Below are 18,142 nucleotides of genomic sequence, written 5' to 3'. Positions count from 1 at the left end.
TGTATTTATCCCTTTACAATCCTATTTGAAGCGACGTTTAATGTTCCCAACTTCCTAAATAAAATAAAAACCTTAAAAATAGAACGAAGGCTACACCATTACCACTGCTGGAAGCGGGTATAAAAAGAGCGAGAGGGAGAAAATTCCAGTAGCAACAGTGGAAAAGCCACTGGCCATCCGTCTTTACCCCCCAAACCCTCAGTCGTTGACACACCCTAAACCCCCACCCAACCGCCACCCTCGCCGGGCCCCACCCCGCCCCGGCCCCGTTTATTTTTTTTGTTGTGTCTTTTATGTTGCGGACTCGACCACGCGGCCCACTTCAGACCACCATAAACAAGGCGGCCCCTGATGACAGAGTCAGTCCCGGGACGTTTTATATAAATTGACCTCAACTACAGCTCATTAGGAGAGTTAAATTGGAACCATGCAGCCTGGGAGGTGTAAGTGTCCCGGCAGGAGCATCGGTAGCTGCAACCACGTGATGTCTGTCTGTCTGTCTCTATCTAGCTCTCTCTCTCTCTATCTAGCTCTCTCTCTCTCTCTCTCTCTCTCTCTCTCTCTCTCTCTCTCTCTCTCTCTCTCTCTCTCTCTCTCTCTCTCTCTCTCTCTCTCTCTCTCTCTCTCTCTCTCTCTCTCTCTCTCTCTCTCTCTCTCTCTCTCTCTCTCTCTCTCTCTCTCTCTCATTACTCTTCCTACTTCTATATTCTGCAAACATTTATTCAATCTATTATGTCATATTTAAGTATGATTGAGGGTTTTCTGAGAAGCTTCTAAAATTGTCTCTACAAAGCTGTACTATACGGTATCATTATAAAAAATGTGTGGAGAATAGTTTTATCAACTTAGCATTGTATGTTTCCATGTACTATTATTAGACATGATAAAACAGATGTACTGCTGTCCTCGTCATCATGGCTATCTCCTCTTGTTTGAAAGAAGCTTTGTGCATCCTTCTCAATCATGTTAAACAAGCTTTCGCTTTTATGAACTCAGTAAAGGGGAATCAACACAAACAGCACCTGTTGCAAGGCTGCGATTCAAAAGTCTTGTTTTTTATGATGTGCATGAGTTGCACCAGCATGCAGAAGGTGAAGGGCCCCTGGGGAGCCCAGTGTCAGTCCCAGCGTAAAACACAGCTGGTGGTGGCCCTGCCTGTCCCTAACCCGTCTTATGTGTGTGTGTGTTTGTCTATACGTGTGTGTGTGTGTGTGTGTGTGTGTGTGTGTGTGTGTGTGTGTGTGTGTGTGTGGGGGCATAATTGGGGGACCTTTGTTTGACCGCCTCCCTCAATAAACAATACAACCACAGCTCCCCTCCTCCTCTAATCCCCCCGCTCCTCCTGCAGTACTTACTGTGCTGCTGGAACATCTCGCGTGGTAATTACCCCTCCTGGAGCCGGAGAGAGAAGTAATTGAGCGCGAGTGTATAAGCACAGTGAGCTCTCTGAAAGGAGATCATTGTGTTGGAGGCAAGGGTTCACCTCGTGGATGGCTTTGTTTGCTCGGGGAAGAAGATAATGAAAGTACTCGGTTGGCCGGGCGCGCGGTGGAAATATGGCGAGATATGGAAAGATGATGAGGAGATGGTCTTATCACAGAGCATTATGTTTTGGGGCGGTCGGGAAGCAAAAGAAAAAGGGTGTTGTCATATAATGTACACTCTTTGTGGATAGGCTACGTTCAAAACAGTTTAATATCAAAATAGCACCAGTGAGGAAGAATCAGTTCAGTTGTTTTAGGTTTTCAAATAAAGGTCCCCAGAAAGTCACGACTGAATATCATGTGTTGTTTAAAAAGACAAGGGTTCATGTTTTATCTTCAATGACAGTATTGACATACACACACATTTCACAATCCGAGACAAACGCACAACTCATATTTAGTTTGAATAATACAATAAAATCAACATCAGTTATTACACATACGTGATATTTTTTTACCTGAAGCTACTCAGGCATCTCCTCTTTAAGGAAAGTTTCAACCTTCTCCAAGTACAGAAAATACATAGAAAAATAAGATACTTTATAATGCACTTTTCTTATTCTTATACATCTGTAATTTTGTTGGAAATGCATATAAAAATAATGAAAAGCCCCTATTCAAAGTTACTTTTATGTAACGTGTGTGGTAAACTTCACGATAAAAAGGCGTAAGGAGATAGTTTTCTACCTTCCGGATTTATAAATAAAACGTCAAACACCATAGCACTGTCTCCCCCTTAAAATCAATAAATAGAACAAAAGGCTTAATTAAATCAAAACATTTTTTGGCCAGCTTGAACTATCTTGCAGTTTTCAGGCCATTATATTTCCTGTGTGCTGCAAGAGAATCTTCCATGTGTATAATTTAAGACATAAATTAATTATTTTATGTAAATATGAAATTAAATTAGACAAAGCATGAAGCAAACAGGCAAACGTATGACATATACAATGTTTAAATCAAATTTTCTTTGGCAACAAGAGGCAGTGTGTCAGGAATCTTTGGATAATTTGGATAATGCTGAGTAAGTGAGGCCTTAATTCTCTCTCGGCATGCAATCTTTCAACAATTGCATCTCCCAATAATTCTCTAGAATCACTGCTTTGGTTTGTGGCCTTAGCTATTTTCTTTACCATACTGTAGATTCAATTTCCTCATATTTCTCATTCTAAATTCAAACATTTATATGGGCCTCCCACTACTTACATGCCTTTGATTTAGCTTTGTGTGTGTGTGTGTGTGTGTGTGTGTGTGTGTGTGTGTGTGTGTGTGTGTGTGTGCTCGAGTCGGTATGTGTGAGTGTGTGTGTGGCCTGTCTGTGTGCTCACGTGTACGGCCAACTCTTACTCTCTCTGAAAAGTCATTCCCTGCATATTTTTTGTGTATGTTTGTGTATTTATTTATGCTGTCTGTACATGTTTGTGTCTGCACTTTGCATATGTTTATGTTTGAGTTGCGTGTGTGTGTGTGTGTGTGTGTGTGTGTGTGTGTGTGTGTGTGTGTGTGTGTGTGTGTGTGTGTGTGTGTGTGTGTGTGTGTGTGTGTGTGTGTGTGTGTGTGTGTGTGTGTGCATGTCTATTTACGTACATATGGTTGGAAACACCCATTTAAACAGGCATGCCAATGTGAGGCGGCTCACGTGTGTGGTCCACGGCAGGTGGATCGAAACCTGTGACATGCCGAGTCCGTTTTTTTTTTGTTGCAAAGTCTGTCCAAACATTGTCCGTCTGACCCTCACACTGCCGAGGGGTTTGATACCCTTTACCGGTGACCTCAACTCATCACCCAACCTGACCAACGGGCGAAACCAAGCCCCGACTGAAGCGCGCCTCACGGGGCCGGGTCAGATCTCCAGCAGGCCGCTGCTGTTCTCCACCCCGTTGGGCGGGCCGTTCTTCTCCTCTCCGTTGCTCATCGCCTCGGCGACCGTGTTGCCCGCCCCGGCGCCGTTGTTGACCTCCGCGCCCTCCTCTCCCCGGGGGTCCGCCTCCCCCTCCCCCCCCGGGCCCTTCCCCTGCAGGGCGGTCTCGGCGTGGGTCTTCTGGTGCTTGGAGAGGTGGTCGCTGCGCGTGAAGCGCTTGTTGCACAGCAGGCACGTGAACTTCTTCTCCCGCGTGTGCGTGCGCACGTGCCTCTCCAGCTCGTCCGAGCGCGTGAAGCGCTTGCCGCAGAACAGCCAGTTGCACACGAAGGGCCGCTCGCCCGTGTGCCAGCGGAGGTGGGCCTTGAGGTGGGAGGCCTTGCCGTACACCTTCCCGCAGCCCGGGATGTGGCAGCTGTGGACGGGCTTCTTCCGCAGGGAGGCGGCCGACGCCCCCAGGCGCTCCAGCTCCTGGCAGTTGGGGCAGTCGCAGGAGGACCGGCTCTGGGTTCCTCCGCCGCCGCCGCCGCCGCCGTAGCCCCCGGACCCCCGGGCGGGCTTCAGGCCCATCTGGCTCTCCATCAGCCCCGTGCCGGGGACGGGCTTGGGCTTGTACATGTCCTGGGGCAGCATGTGCTGTGTGGGCTGCAGGAGGTGGGAGGAGGAGCCGAGGCCCACGGAGGAGTACGGGGCGGGGTTCAGCGGGGTGAAGTCGGTGCTGTAGCTCGGCAGCTGGGGGCTGAGCGAGGCCTGGGGGGCGACGGGCTGCAGGGAACCCTGAAGGCCCCCGGAGTCCTGCGGCTGGGCGGCCGACAGCCAGTTGGAGTTGGGGTGGACGTCCCACCAGGAGGAGGTGCTGTTGGCCGGGGCGGCGCTGATGCCCGGGTGGATGCCCGTCTTGTACCAGGAGCCGTAGGGGTGCGTCATGTCCAGGGAGGTGTAGACGCTGGCCAGGCAGTCCGCCGCGCCGTGGCCCTTGGAGACAAGCAGGGACGGGTCCTGGGAGCCCGAGGTCTGGAAGGAGTGGGAGAAAGGGTTGTACTCGGAGGCGTAGCCGCCGCCCGACGGAGGGGGGCTCCCCGAGGGGGGGAGGAGTCCTCCCCCTCCCCCGCCTCCGGCCGCCGCGAAGGAGCCAGTGTAGGAGTCCGTGAGGCCGCTGGCGTCGCGGCCGTTCTTGGCGTGCAGGTCGGAGGTCATCCCGTAGGCTTTCTTCAGCGGCGCGGTGTTTCCGTGCTTGCCTGGTGTGGCGGTGTCCCTGATGGGGCTGGTGCTTCCAAACTTGTTACAGGTGGCGGTTAGCATAGCCAGAGGACTGGAGCCATAGCGTGCTTCTTCCTGGGGAGAGGAGATACAGAACATGAGACAGGAAGTGGCTGCGCGGCCGCCCGCCTCCAGTGTCAGCGCCGGGGCTAATAAAAAGCTGATGCCTGACTGCCACCGCCGGCTTTTCCTGCCTCGGCTGCCACACTTTTTTTTTCTCTTTAGTGGTCAGGGAATTTATAGCCCGAGTAGTTTGTGTTTAGCTTTTCTGCAAACATTGCACTCTACCAAACAAAGGGACGCAAGGAGGTCTTTTGTGTCGCGGAAACCGCAGTATAAAATCCCTCCCTCTCCCTTTGTATACATGTATTTCAGATCCCATGTATATCACATTTTGTTTTCCTGATGGCAGTTCCCACGTGTCCTAAAGAACCCTATGTGATCATGTAAGATGGTCACCTGAGATCGTCTGAGAAAAGGCCTGTTGTCACTCACCTCTCATTTAACATTGTTCCATCTCTTTTCCCCTTGACTGGTTTAACGGATTGAGTACTTTCCTACTACGTCAACATCAAAAGAATGACCAGCCTTTTTTTGTAAAATTGTTTAAGCTACTGTACCTTTTTTAGTTACCTCTCATCATCATCATTCCTCATCCCCACCAGTGCTTTGCTCTCAGTTGATAGGCAGACCATGGGGGATAATTGAGGCACATGCTACAATACACGGCATGATACCATGGAGTAGAACTTCTTACATTTATAGTAGGTTTTTATGTTGTAAATTGGTCTGTGCTATAAAGATCTAGAATCACTTCTCATTCAGGGTCAATTTGAGTAATTAATACAATAAAACCTTTTTTCTTTAGGTTAGCCCAATAACTATTGTGTCGTTGTTTAGTTTGAGCTCTCACTTATGACAATCATGATCGTTAAACAAAAAATGTGCATAAACGTAATTTGAACCAAGTTTCCTAAAACACAGCAGCCTAATTTATGGTAACCAAAGAAACGCACCACTGAACGTCAGTGCACACATTATGGCTCTTAAAAGTTTCACTCAAGTGTCCGCGATTTCGTATCATAGATTTCGTTTTTCACCCATGTCGGATTCTTAATACTATTTGATTAATCTGAGCCAACCTAACGCAACATGATGTTGTCCCATGTCAACATTTTACATTCAGAAATATAAAAAGCACCACAGTATGCAATACTCAACTGACAAACGCAACTATCAAGCGCAATCATAACAAATGCTCAGCAGGTATATTAGTGCTGTGTGAAGCAAGTGTGCGTAAATGAAAATGAATATATACTTACAATGATATTCCCTACCTCCAGAATAGATGCGGCCATCCCTGAGAAACTAGATCCTGAAGGAGCTGAGGGGAGCGGGAGAGGAGCAGAGTGTGGTCCCACGACAACAGTTTGGGGGAACTTGGGCACGAGCGCAGGGAAGTGTTTTGAGAGACATAGAACACGCCCCCTAATTATGGGGCTGGGACTCTTTGAAGATTTGCTAAGAAGCAATAAAATTTGAATGAGGGGTGGGGGGGTGGGGGGGGGGCCGGGGTGGAAGGAGATTGGTGGAGACAAGAGGACATCCCCCTTCCAGAATTGCGAGAGTTTAATCGTTTCTTTTTTTCTTTTGGAGTAAAAATGTATGAATGGGTTACTCATCAATCACCATGCAGCCATTATCTCCGTTTTCAAATGGCGAATTTCCACCGGGATTTTCTCAGTCTTGGTGGGGAGAATGTAAGACGTTGAACATTGTCCACAAAGTATACATTAATGTAGGCCCAGCCAGCCGGCTCATTATCTCTTCTCTTAAAATACGTAAAGGCATAGATTGTGATAATAAATCAATGGAAATTATGGTGTGGTAGAAGTTGTGTCGGCATAATGACTTGACTGTATGAGCAATCACTCTGTATTCGCTAAGCAGACAAATATATATAAAACATTCACTTAAATGCAAAATTTAGATGACCAAGTATGTGGTTTCATTTAAGTTTTTATTGTTCTGGTTACAAACCTCTTTCTGGTTTCAATATTCTTAAACGCAATTAAACTTCCTTTTTAGGCATTAGCTGATGGTTACAAGTCTCAGCTCCAGAGAGAAGCTAAACATTAAAGGATAAAGTAATCACATAAAATCAAGAAAGGATTAACACATCAAATAAAATGAATTTTAGAAAGAATCAGGATTATTGCCTTCCTTAAAAGGATAGGATCAAGATGATAATTACAAACACACAATCAAACAACTAACAGACTAACTATCTAACTATGTCTAACTAACTACAAATTAATGAGCATTAGGTCCTGTAAATGTTGAGATTTATTGTAACAATCTGTTGCATCTAAAATGTTAGGCCAAATATTCTGAAAGGTATTATGACAAATTTAGGTAACACATTTGATATTTTTTTATTCCCAACGGTGATATTCCGCTGCAGCTACTGATTTTAAAGGACACTCTATACGAGTCTTCAGTGAAACCGATTCTCAGCCACTTTAATGGGCGTCTCTTTTTTTTGAAGGACAGCGCAGAAGATTAAAATTGTTGTCAAAAATAAACATATAATTTCTGTCCTTATTTTCTCCTCAATTACAGGGCACGGCCAGAGCTGGGCTTGTCGTCGGGCAGAGTCTGGCCCTCACATGAACACACAGACTATTTTTGGCAGTCTGCTCTCTCACTGACCTTCATTGCTTTATGTTTTGTTTGTTTTTTTATTCCAAGGGATGCAAGGAGAAGAAGAAGACGAACAAAGTTGGTTACATGAACAGAGAATTTTACCCTCCAACGGAATGGTAGTCGCGTTCCTACACTTGACTTTCAACATAATCTATCTAGAGTCTGTCTTTGAATATGTCTGTCTGTCTACTATATCCGTCCGTATGTCTGCCTGTCTATTTATCTGTGTGTATGTCCATATCAATATATCTATTGATATGTTTGTCTCTATCAGGAATGGCTGTCTTGTTGTCTACTTTGTCTGTTTGTGTATCTGTCTGTCTGTCGTTCTATAGGCCTATGTCTCTCTTTGTACGCTGTCTGTCTGTCTGTATGTTTGTCTGTCTATCAATCTGTATATCTCCATCTATCTATCTATCTATCTATCTATCTATCTATCTATCTATCTATCTATCTATCTATCTATCTATCTATCTATCTATCTATCTATCTATCTATCTATCTATCTATTTACATATACCAATATTCTCATGATAGTGATTAGGTAGCTTCCTTTTAAGCTACCATTTACTGTAATGCTTCATAACAGTACAAGGAAAAACAATCTTAAGTGGAAAAACAGTGCCTAAATTGTTACACATTCAAGTGTGTATCTCTCACACGTGGCAAACTTTTGACACATTTTGGGGTGTTTCCTTTCCTCCTCTTTCATTTGGCACACGGTTTCTCATTGATGTCAGGAACATTTTAATATCCTCCTTAGCTAGGTTCATTAATGTAAATGTGTTTTTTTAACTTGACAGTGAAATGAGAGGGAAGGCAGTGCTCTTGTGCCAGCTTTAACTGTTACTAAATAGTCCACATGGGCCACTTTTCCTACTTTTATGAGTTCTGGTGATCTCCGTCTTTGGTGTGTTCCCATTTACAGTTCTCATCAAACGAAACGATGGTGAGATCTATAATTAGAGATCGTGTTAAGTGCTTAAGGGCCCCTCAAGCATGCTTTCTCTGCTCTATTTACTATTTTCTGAACTTTTGGGGTCGTTTTTTCTAATCTCAGGGGTTAGGTACAGTAGGCGTTGCACGCTTGATGAACAGGGAGGCAAGGACGTGTGGGCACCATTAAAGTAAATTAAACTTTACTGAGCTGATTGCAGGTTACTTGTCTTACATTTACTGCATGTCGCACAGCGAGCATACATATGTCTTGTTGGAGATGTTTGTGAGATCAATGAATTGAACAAATTATAAGTAAGATCATGTGTGGATGTAACTAGACAAGCTTGTTGGATGATTTGATAAAGAGAGGAACTTCAAATAAAGTGTAATTTGGTGTTCAGATCCTGATACTTCAATATATAACAATTAACAAAAATAATTAATTGAAAACAAACAAAAAAAGGTTTCTCGATCCAGATGGAACAAGATGTCACAAATATTAATATGTTTGTTTTATTGGATGTTACCTTTTTGCATTGTAAAGGAAGTTCCCCAGGCTTTTTACAGTAATACGTCACATCATCTGCAGCTTGACAAAGGCTGCCTGACTTCAAGCCTCAACGTGGTCAGTATAATGGTATAGTCGCCTTATCCAACTCATCAAACAAGTGCTCAAGTCTGTCAAAATGACCTGCTGCAGTATCCCAATATTATAGAGTAAGACATATAATGTGTTTGGATTTTCTTCATATATTTCATTGCAACAAAAACAGATTATGATAATATGAATAAACCATTTTAAATATGCTAGTGCTGCTCTAGGTTGCTGAGTTGTAATAATACCAAAACAATTACAAAATAATTATCAGTATAAAAAACATGCAACCTCGAGTATTCAAGACAGCGGGTCGAGTATTCAAGCCAGCAGACACAGGATGCAGAGAAAACCAAAGATAATAATAATAAAAAAATATATGCACGAAAAGTAAAATAATAAAAAACTATACTTAATGGCAAAATGAAAACAATCCCATAAAAGTGTGGTTTAACAAAAGAAGACGCCAACAACCAAATATTACAACTTTTGAAATAGAAGTTGGCACTGTTAAATAATAGATACAATTACAGACCCAAAATTATGTCATCCCCATTACCAGTATTGAGGAATAGTTACCTCAGCCGGCAAACTACCTGCATTGATTCAAATAGTGATATATTTAAAATAAAAAATAATCACTGTCAGTAGAGTTATGATGCAGAGTTCATGCCTTGCATCATCATTAAGGCGCAGTTTGCCTAACGATGATGCATTGATTCTAAATTGGCCCCTCAGTATCATGAGGGCCCAGGTGGCGGCCGACTAGATGTGTGTAATGAAGGATCAATGAAATAGCTCTCCATAATGCGTTTCCCTCCACATTCCTCTCCCCGGGGGCTGCGGCCCTCCAGAAATTAACCATGTTAATAATACTCGCGACAGAGGGGGAAAATTGAAATGATTAGATGTGTTTTACTGCGCCGCTGATGGAAATGTGGTGAGGGGGAATCAGGGTCAGGGAGAGACATGCCTTGCAGCATGACTCCCTGCTATTTTCCAGGCCGTGTGGTCAAAGATTCAGAAAGCTTGTCAACGGAAAATGAGGGGAGAGAGAAAAGCAGGGGAGTAGGGGTGAGAGAGGGAGAGAGAGAGAGAGAGAGAGAGGGGGGGAGAAAGAGAGAGAGGTGGTGGTGGTGGTGGGGGGTGGGGGGGGTGGGGGGGGGGCATGAGACAGAGTGGGGCCAGTGGGGGGGATGGGTGCATGGATGGTGGTGGGGTGGTCTTTGGGGTACATTACACAGTATAACAGAGAGCATTAGGTTAATGTGGATCGCTGTTGGTATCGTGGGTGATTAGGCCATAACATATTTTGCCTCACTTAATTCTTGATTCTTTTTGTGGAGACGTTATAAGCGACAACATGCTTTTAATAAAAATGACCTGCATGACTCGAGCGGGTCTGTCTTTACTTTGGGGCATGTTGGTGGTTTGCAGTAATCCAACCACCATCCGGCTGTATTTCAAACAGTGGACCAAACACATTCAGTCACTAGACATGTCGGTGATCATGCAATGAGGGAAAACGAAACTCTTCCCAGTATATATATATATACAGTATATATATATATATATATTCCTTCCCTATTCACACATAACTCTGTGTCACACTGTGGCGCCTTTGCTTTGCTTTCTAAACGCTTCAGAACACAACAGAAACCCGCTGTTGATGGATGCGTATGGTTGGGTCTGTGTGTGTCTCTGAGATGATGCTTTTTAATTATAAACCCTTCCACCTTGGTCTGAGTGTCCTCTTGGTCTCACTGGGCTGTTTACTCCCTTGTTATTGTGCTTCACGGCGACCGACCGTTCGGATCACATGCAGACAGGAGACATTCCCCCACCTCATTTTCGTTTCATTTTCTACATCCTCACAATGCATGTCTCCAAAGACCAGATAGCGATCTAAAATGTCCAAATGTTCCAGGGTCCATGTTGAGGGGAGATGTGTGTATTTGCGTTGTTTATTATTCTAGGGGGTTATTCATAGGCAAGTATCAGCCTTAATTCTCAGAAGTCTGTCCACCTCCAAACAAAGCGCCGTCCTGCCGCCTCCCGGCTGTATACAGGCGGGCGGCGGTCCTGTAATCTGCCTGTCTGCCCGGGCAAGCTGCGGCCACCTAATGGGCCGTCCAGGCGTCACACACCGGCTCCCTCAGGACGGCCCAACCATGGTCGCTTTGACGGCTATTCCGTTGATTTCATGTGTCTTTTTCATGTGTTTCTATTTCCATTAGAATAAGTTTCACAGTTTTTACATTTCAGTAAAAAATAAGAAAATGTTCACAAACCCTTTGTTTAACCCAAACACTTTTTTTAAACTCAGATAAAGACGCTCGTTCCCTGCATCGGTGTCATGTACGGACACAGACAGTCAAATAATATAAATTCAGCCCAGATGTCCTCCCCATAAATCAACACGGGATTGTTTTCAAATGATCTTTTTGTGGCTTGAATCAAATTACTGGTTGGGTGCTTTGAGGATCATAAGCAATATGTTAGTTTTTTAAACAGCAATACATTACATTTCTATGCAGTGATAAGAAATCCCCCTGCCGAGGAGGTTGAGCCCTATCCACACAGTCAGTCAGTCAGTCAGTCAGTCAGTCAGTCAGTCAGTCAGTCTCTCTGTCTCTGTCTCTCTGTCTCTGTCTCTGTCTCTGTCTCTCTCTCTCTCTCTCTCTCTCTCTCTCTCTCTCTCTCTCTCTCTCTCTCTCTCTCTCTCTCTCTCTCAGCCCCCAGACCGTTGACAGCTGGGCCAGAGGTTTGGGTGGGTGCTTGTCTCCCCCACCCCGCCCTGCGGCAGCAGGTGGAGGGGAGGGGTGTTTCCTCCTTTACATCAAGGGAGTAAATTGAGGTTAAGTCATTTTATTTTGGTCGTTTTTTTAAGGTTACTTTATTGGGGTTGAATCCTGCGCTATGCGTTTGGAGATGGCTTCCATGTGGTCTGTGTGAGCACCGCCAGCAGACATATGGACTTTCTTCACATATAAATAAAATAAATCTTAATGTTTTTGAATGAAAGAGCTAAGGATTACTTTTTTGTTTCCTTTTTATTATTATTTGTTCTATTGTTATCACGCTGACCTAGATTTTGAATAAATATTTTACAATGCAAGACATTATCATATTTTATTACACAGCTATGATAAATATTATATTCTGATTGGTCCATCACTGCATCAACAGTCTGTTATTTCTCGTAGAGTCGAATCGTACATATTTTTTTTTGGAGCGGAAGCAATAAAGCATATTTATAAATATTGATATTTGTGTCGAATTATAGATTTATTTCATACTTTTTTGGCCTTTTAAATAAAGAGGATAAAGATAGCTGGTCATTATCACAAAATCACCCTCTTAAGGGTGATTCATACAGGTCCTGCATCACCCTGGCTGGGTTTATTTCACAATATTGTACATTATTCCTTATAATCGGCCTTGTTTCGCTAGTGGCATCAATGACCCCGTGCAGGTCTGTCAACACGTCTTCCCAACCCAGTGAAACTGGTAACACATGAGAAACCCTGCAGAGAAAAGGGCCCACATTCTATTCTTAATTCTGAACCACAGCAGATTTGATTACTTATTAGAATAAAAATGTTTATTTTCACATGCCTTTACCGAGCGAGGTTAGGCCTATACCCCAAATCTATCTTAGAGACAAGAGACGTTGGAAATCGCAAGAGCCTGCGCCCCGTGACTACGACTGTGGTTCTCTCGGTCGGTATAGGAATTCTTTTTTTTTTTGGCGCAAATTCCGCTTCATGTGAGCTCTGTGGTCTCTGGGCTCACAGGACAAAGCTTCCATCTCCACAGTGACTGTGCTCCTACCAGAGCACGCTTCAAAGCCCTGCATCTGATGTCTTAGTGCCATAATGATGTGGTTTGGGATAGGGGGGGGACGGGGGAAAGGGGGGGTGACTGTCGTTTATTTATGGGAGACTTATTGCTCTGCTGGGGGCAGGGTGGGTGCGGGGGGGTGGTATCGAGGGGAGAGTGGGGTAATATCTTTAAGCAGGTCAAAAATAGTGTGTTTTCTCGGATCCCCGTATTCCACATAGTGACCACCGCACCCCCACCCTAATGGTCATAGATATCGATGGAGTGTGGGGTGTGTGGGAGTGGAGAGGGGAATTGTCGACTGCCCCCCATTCTTCAATTTCCTGACCTAGGAAGTAGATTGATGTGGGTTGTCGGGGGGGGGGAGCACTTCCTGCAGATAGCCATTGAGGAGAGAGAGAGAGAGAGAGAGAGAGAGAGAGAGAGAGAGAGAGAGAGAGAGAGAGAGAGAGAGAGAGAGGGGGGGAGAGAGAGAGAGAGAGAGAGAGAGAGAGAGAGAGAGAGAGAGAGAGAGAGAGAGAGAGAGAGAGAGAGAGAGAGAGAGAGAGAGAGAGAGAGAGAGAGAGAATGGTGGATTATTGCCAGGCTCGAAGTCGAATTTCCAAAGCCAGTCCTTGAAATAATGGATAAGATAATACTGCCATGATGTACAGGCAGCGAAACATTTGGGAAGAAAAATGGGAAACAGGAACTCAAAGTACAAGGCTAAGAGACAGAGGAGGCGGTTAGGGCGTGCAATTCAGAAATAGAATGACATTATAGGTAAAATAAGCACGTCACACCTAAAGGTAACTTTATTACTTATATCCTAAAACCTCTAAAGCAAAACAAAAAGCCAAAGCCGCACCATATGTGGGAAAGAGGAAACGTAATATTTCTCTTCTTAGGACCACCCAGGGCTTCACACACACACACACACACACACACACACACACACACACACACACACACACAGACACACACACACACACACACACACACACACACACACACACACACACACACACAGACACGCATGAATGCACACACACACCCACACACACAGACGAACACACTCACACACACACACACACACACACACACATACACACACACAGACATGCATGAACGCACACACCCACACACACACACACACACACACACACACACACACACACACACACACACACACACACACACACACACACACACACACACACACACACACACACACACACACACGATCTGCCAAACACACTTTTACAAACGTGCACACACACACACACACAAGCAAACGGACACACACAAGCAAAGGCACACACGCAGGTAAACACACACACACACACACACACACACACACACACACACACACACACACACACACACACACACACACACACACACACACACACACACACACACACACACACACACACACTTTAAAGTCACCAACACCAAGAATTTGAATCAGCTCAACGTGAATTATAGGTGCAGAACCGACAATTTATCTGTGCCTTTACGATTCAAACTAGACCATTTGACATACAGGTCAGTCAAACGCAACCAAAAGAGAGACGAAATTCAAGCGTGTCAATGTAACAAATACATACATAAATAAATCGACGTTGCATTTCGGAAACGCGAAAATGCAGAAATTCTCTCAAAGCTTGTGGCGTTCGGGGCCTGAAAATAAAGAGTTGAAAAGGCGTCCTCCTCCCCCCACTTGTCTGAAGCCACAGCATGTGGTCGTCGACTCCTCTGTCGGCGCTCTAAATATGGCCGGCGGGCGGGCGGTCTCAGGAGCGGCCCAGAACAGCCTCCACCGTAATGGCCGTGTGGGTGTGGCCCCCTCCTAGATGGCTTTTGAGGGGGCCCCTCCCGGACGCCCGCACCACCACTTGCCAGCGCCCAAGGGCTCCAGGCTGCCTGACCAGAGACACCGCGGGGCGGCCCACGTTGAACCCCGAGCCGGGCCCGGGCCCCGGCCAAGGCCAGGGGAGTACGCACCGAGTACACTTGCTCCGTGACAGGTTCCTGTGCTACTGCCCCCTGCTGGGCCCGCAGAGTTTCTTTTTTCGGGTTTCGGTGTTGAAATAGCACCGCTTTGGAGAAACCTCCAAACCGCCCAAGGGCCCAGAGTCACTAGGGAAGTGTGAGAAGATGGCGGATTCCCCCCTTTGAAATGTGTGAGGGTGAACTGCTGAAATTAACTTTTATCGTTGGGTTTTTCAAATCATATACCCAGGGAAAAAAAGTGCTTAAAGAACCCTAGTTTATAAACTACTGCAACAATCTTAAATATACCAATCTCAGGGATATGACGCTACCATGGGAAAGAAGAGATCATCTGCATGCCTAACAGACACTGAGTACCTATTACTGCCTGGCATCGCCGCCTCGTGCAATCCGAGCGCTTCACTACGGGTTCCAGTGTTTTACTGCGGTAAGGACAAGCCTTTTATCCCAGGAGGGATCACTTACAGGTCATGCAAACAGAACACTTCCCTGTATGTATCCCTTGGAAGCACGGCCTGTCATTGATGGGAGCAGAACGCGCCTTAGAAAACACTGAGTCCGTCCAGCTGGGCTCTCTGCTATGATTACGTCTATGCTTGGCGACCCAAAACCCTGTACCGCGCAGACGAATGACGGTGGCACGTGACGAGCATACCGAACCCGACGGTCGCATACAGGCAACGTAGCCATGTTTGAAACATCCTGCTCGGTTGACTTTGATGGCTCTCTGGGTAAATACAGAACTCGGGGCAACTTCATTCAGTGAAGCGTGTCAGAAGTAAGTTATCGCTTGTGTTAGAACACCGAGATGAGGAGCGTTCAACCAAAGATTGCATCACCAACAGTGGCGCGGATCAGACCGTGTGTGTGGCAGTCGGCACTACGCTACACCTAGCCTGAAGCCGCCTGCTGCTTCAGCCCGTGTGCCGACATGTGACACGAAGGGGACATGTGCCTGGGTGAGGCCCCAGCAGCCAGTCAGTCACCTCCTGGTTTAGATCAGCGGAACGTCAAACGGAGGACGGAGGTAGTGCGAGCGGTGTGGTGTGGTGGTGGGTGTGGGGGGTGGGCGGGGGGGCTCTCAGTAGGATGGCTTTTATTGCCTCTCCTCTTGGGTTTTTTAAACAGATCTGCCTGTTTGTGGAAGTGTGGCTGGCGGTGGGCTCCTCAGCTGGCGAGGCAGCGGCGTTTAATTGCCCTTTGTTGTGGCCTGGCAATGTAGGGGTGAGGGGGGGGGGGGGGGGGGGGGGGGGGGCATAGAGGGGGACGGGGGACTGTGGTCGCTCACGCACAATGCCGCTTTTTGCCTGCCGATACCAAGGCACGATCACACACACTCGTATGGGGACACACACACACACACACACACACACACACACACACACACACACACACACACACACACACACACACACACACACACACACACACACACACACACTGTCTCTAGACAAAATATATAGACACAAAGATTGAAAACGATTCAGAAATGTTGAAACAAATAAGCAAACAAGCAAACATGCAAGGGATCCGCATGTATCATCTAAGCTTGAAGATAGTCATAGACATGACCCCGGTCAACATCTTACATCCTGATCACAGTCTGTAGTACATTCTGATTGTAGTACATTCTGATTACACTCTATCAGTCAGTGGTACATCACAGACTACCAGCCTGCAGAACATTTGGATCACAGTCTGTAGTACAGCCGATGACAGTGTGTCAGTCTGTAGTACTTTCTGATTAAAGTCCATCAGTCTGTACTACTAACTGATTACAGTCTAACAGTCTGTACTACTTACTGATTACAGTCTATCAGTCTGTACTACTTACTGATTAGAGTCTATCACACTGTACTACTTACTGATGACAGTGTATCAGTCTGTACTACTTACTGATGACAGTGTATCAGTCTGTACTACTTACTGATGACAGTGTATCAGTCTGTACTACTTACTGATGACAGTGTATCAGTCTGTAGTCCATTCTGATGACAGTGTATCAGTCTGTAGTCCATTCTGACGACAGTCTATCAGTATGTAGTCCATTCTGATCATAATCAATCGGTCTGTCGTACGTTCTGATGCGGTCTATCGATCGGTGGTACATTCTGATCACATTATATCAGTAACATTCTGATCATAGTGTATCAGTGGGAATTCTATTCTGATGAAAGTACAGTAGTATATAGTATATTCTGATCACATTTAAAGATTTTGCCAGAAAAATAGTTTTGCGCCGTGATTTCGGTACCCAGTGCGACTTTCGCTGTCCCAGCAGGGCTCAAGACTAACATCTTCTACAAACCTTTTCATTTGGTGGCACGCTTAAATAATTGACAACCCCTGATGGAGAGAGACCTCTCTCTCTCTCTCTCTCTCTCTCTCTCTCTCTCTCTCTCTCTCTCTCTCTCTCTCTCTCTCTCTCTCTCTCTCTCTCTCTCTCTCTCTCTCTCTCTCTCTCTCTCTCTCTCTCTCTATATATATATATATATATGTTTCTCTCCAACAGGGCTTGTCAATCATATATATATATATAAGTAAATATATTTATTTATTTTAACTCTGTATATATGCAATTGTGTATTCCCCTGCTTTACCAAAAATATACCTTACATAATCAATAAATGTGACCCAATCAACTGTTCCCATGTTCCACACATAGTAGATTCACATCACATTCTATCAGTTTGATAGTAGATTCAGATACCATTCTATCTGTTTTATCTGTTAGACGATTTTGATCCCATTCTATCAGTATCTCAGTAGAACCATATCACAGGTATTATAGCCGATTCGGACCATAGTATATCTATATGTTAGGACACTGCGATCAGTGTATGTGTACGCGTGGAGCCCTGTGCTTTGAGAAGTATCACGGCTTTAACAGCTCAAGGGTCACTATAAAATGAACTCATAGGAAATGACTTAATGACATAACAATGTGGGTTTGAATGGAGCTAACAATGTTGGGTGGCATTAGAGGCAGTGGTGGGCTGGGTGAATGGAAGCAGCAAGTTTCCCTGTATGGTCTTACTGCTCTATGATGGGGCAAGCGTGTAATTATCACATTTACAGTGGAACCGTGCTGCATAATGGATCAGATAGGCTGGGGAATTGTGTACCCCCTTATATAGCTAGAAGGATGGATGGATGGTTAGAGAGAGAGAGAGAGAGAGAGAGAGAGAGAGAGAGAGAGAGAGAGAGAGAGAGAGAGAGAGAGAGAGAGAGAGAGAGAGAGAGAGAGAGAGAGATATGAATATATATATATACAGGCCTGGACATAGATATTGATAGACAGTTATAAATAGAGATAGATAGATGTATTTACTTCACTCCGCTCCATTCCTATTGTCCTCCTGCATGATCCATTTTCTCCCAGCCCACATTTTCTTTGCGGTGTTTACTTTCGCGTCCGCAGCTCATGCACGTGTGTTTACCCAAGCCTTGTGTGTGCAT

The 18,142-nt window shown here is 45.3% G+C and overlaps 1 protein-coding gene across 2 annotated transcripts; it reads right to left on the bottom strand.

The window, feature by feature from the left end:
• Window positions 1-1,677: 1,677 nt before the first annotated feature.
• Window positions 1,678-6,055, bottom strand: sp7 (Sp7 transcription factor). 2 transcript variants are annotated; one of them, XM_030375904.1, is made up of 2 exons: window positions 5,928-6,055; window positions 1,678-4,680 (listed from the first exon to the last, which is right to left on the bottom strand). In XM_030375904.1, the coding sequence occupies exons 1-2, from the start codon at window positions 5,961-5,963 to the stop codon at window positions 3,328-3,330; spliced, it is 1,389 nt and encodes a 462-aa protein (XP_030231764.1). In that variant the 5' UTR covers window positions 5,964-6,055; the 3' UTR covers window positions 1,678-3,327. The 2 variants fall into 2 exon arrangements, with proteins under 2 accessions (XP_030231764.1, XP_030231765.1); XM_030375905.1 differs by having other exon boundaries at window positions 5,943-6,055.
• Window positions 6,056-18,142: the final 12,087 nt, after the last annotated feature.

Source organism: Gadus morhua, chromosome 13 (genome assembly GCF_902167405.1).
Source record: "Gadus morhua chromosome 13, gadMor3.0, whole genome shotgun sequence".
Taxonomy (NCBI): domain Eukaryota; kingdom Metazoa; phylum Chordata; class Actinopteri; order Gadiformes; family Gadidae; genus Gadus; species Gadus morhua.
The sequence above is the reverse complement of the archived record's forward strand: the minus strand, read 5'-3'. Positions and strand labels throughout refer to the sequence as shown.

Coding starts and splice junctions, on each gene's coding strand:
- sp7 (XM_030375904.1), bottom strand. CDS start 5,963: ATGGCCGCATCTATTCTGGAGGTAGGGAATATCATT. Junction 4,681..5,927: donor TGGAGGTAGGGAATATCATT/GTAAGTATATAT, acceptor TCCTCTCCCCAG/GAAGAAGCACGCTATGGCTC.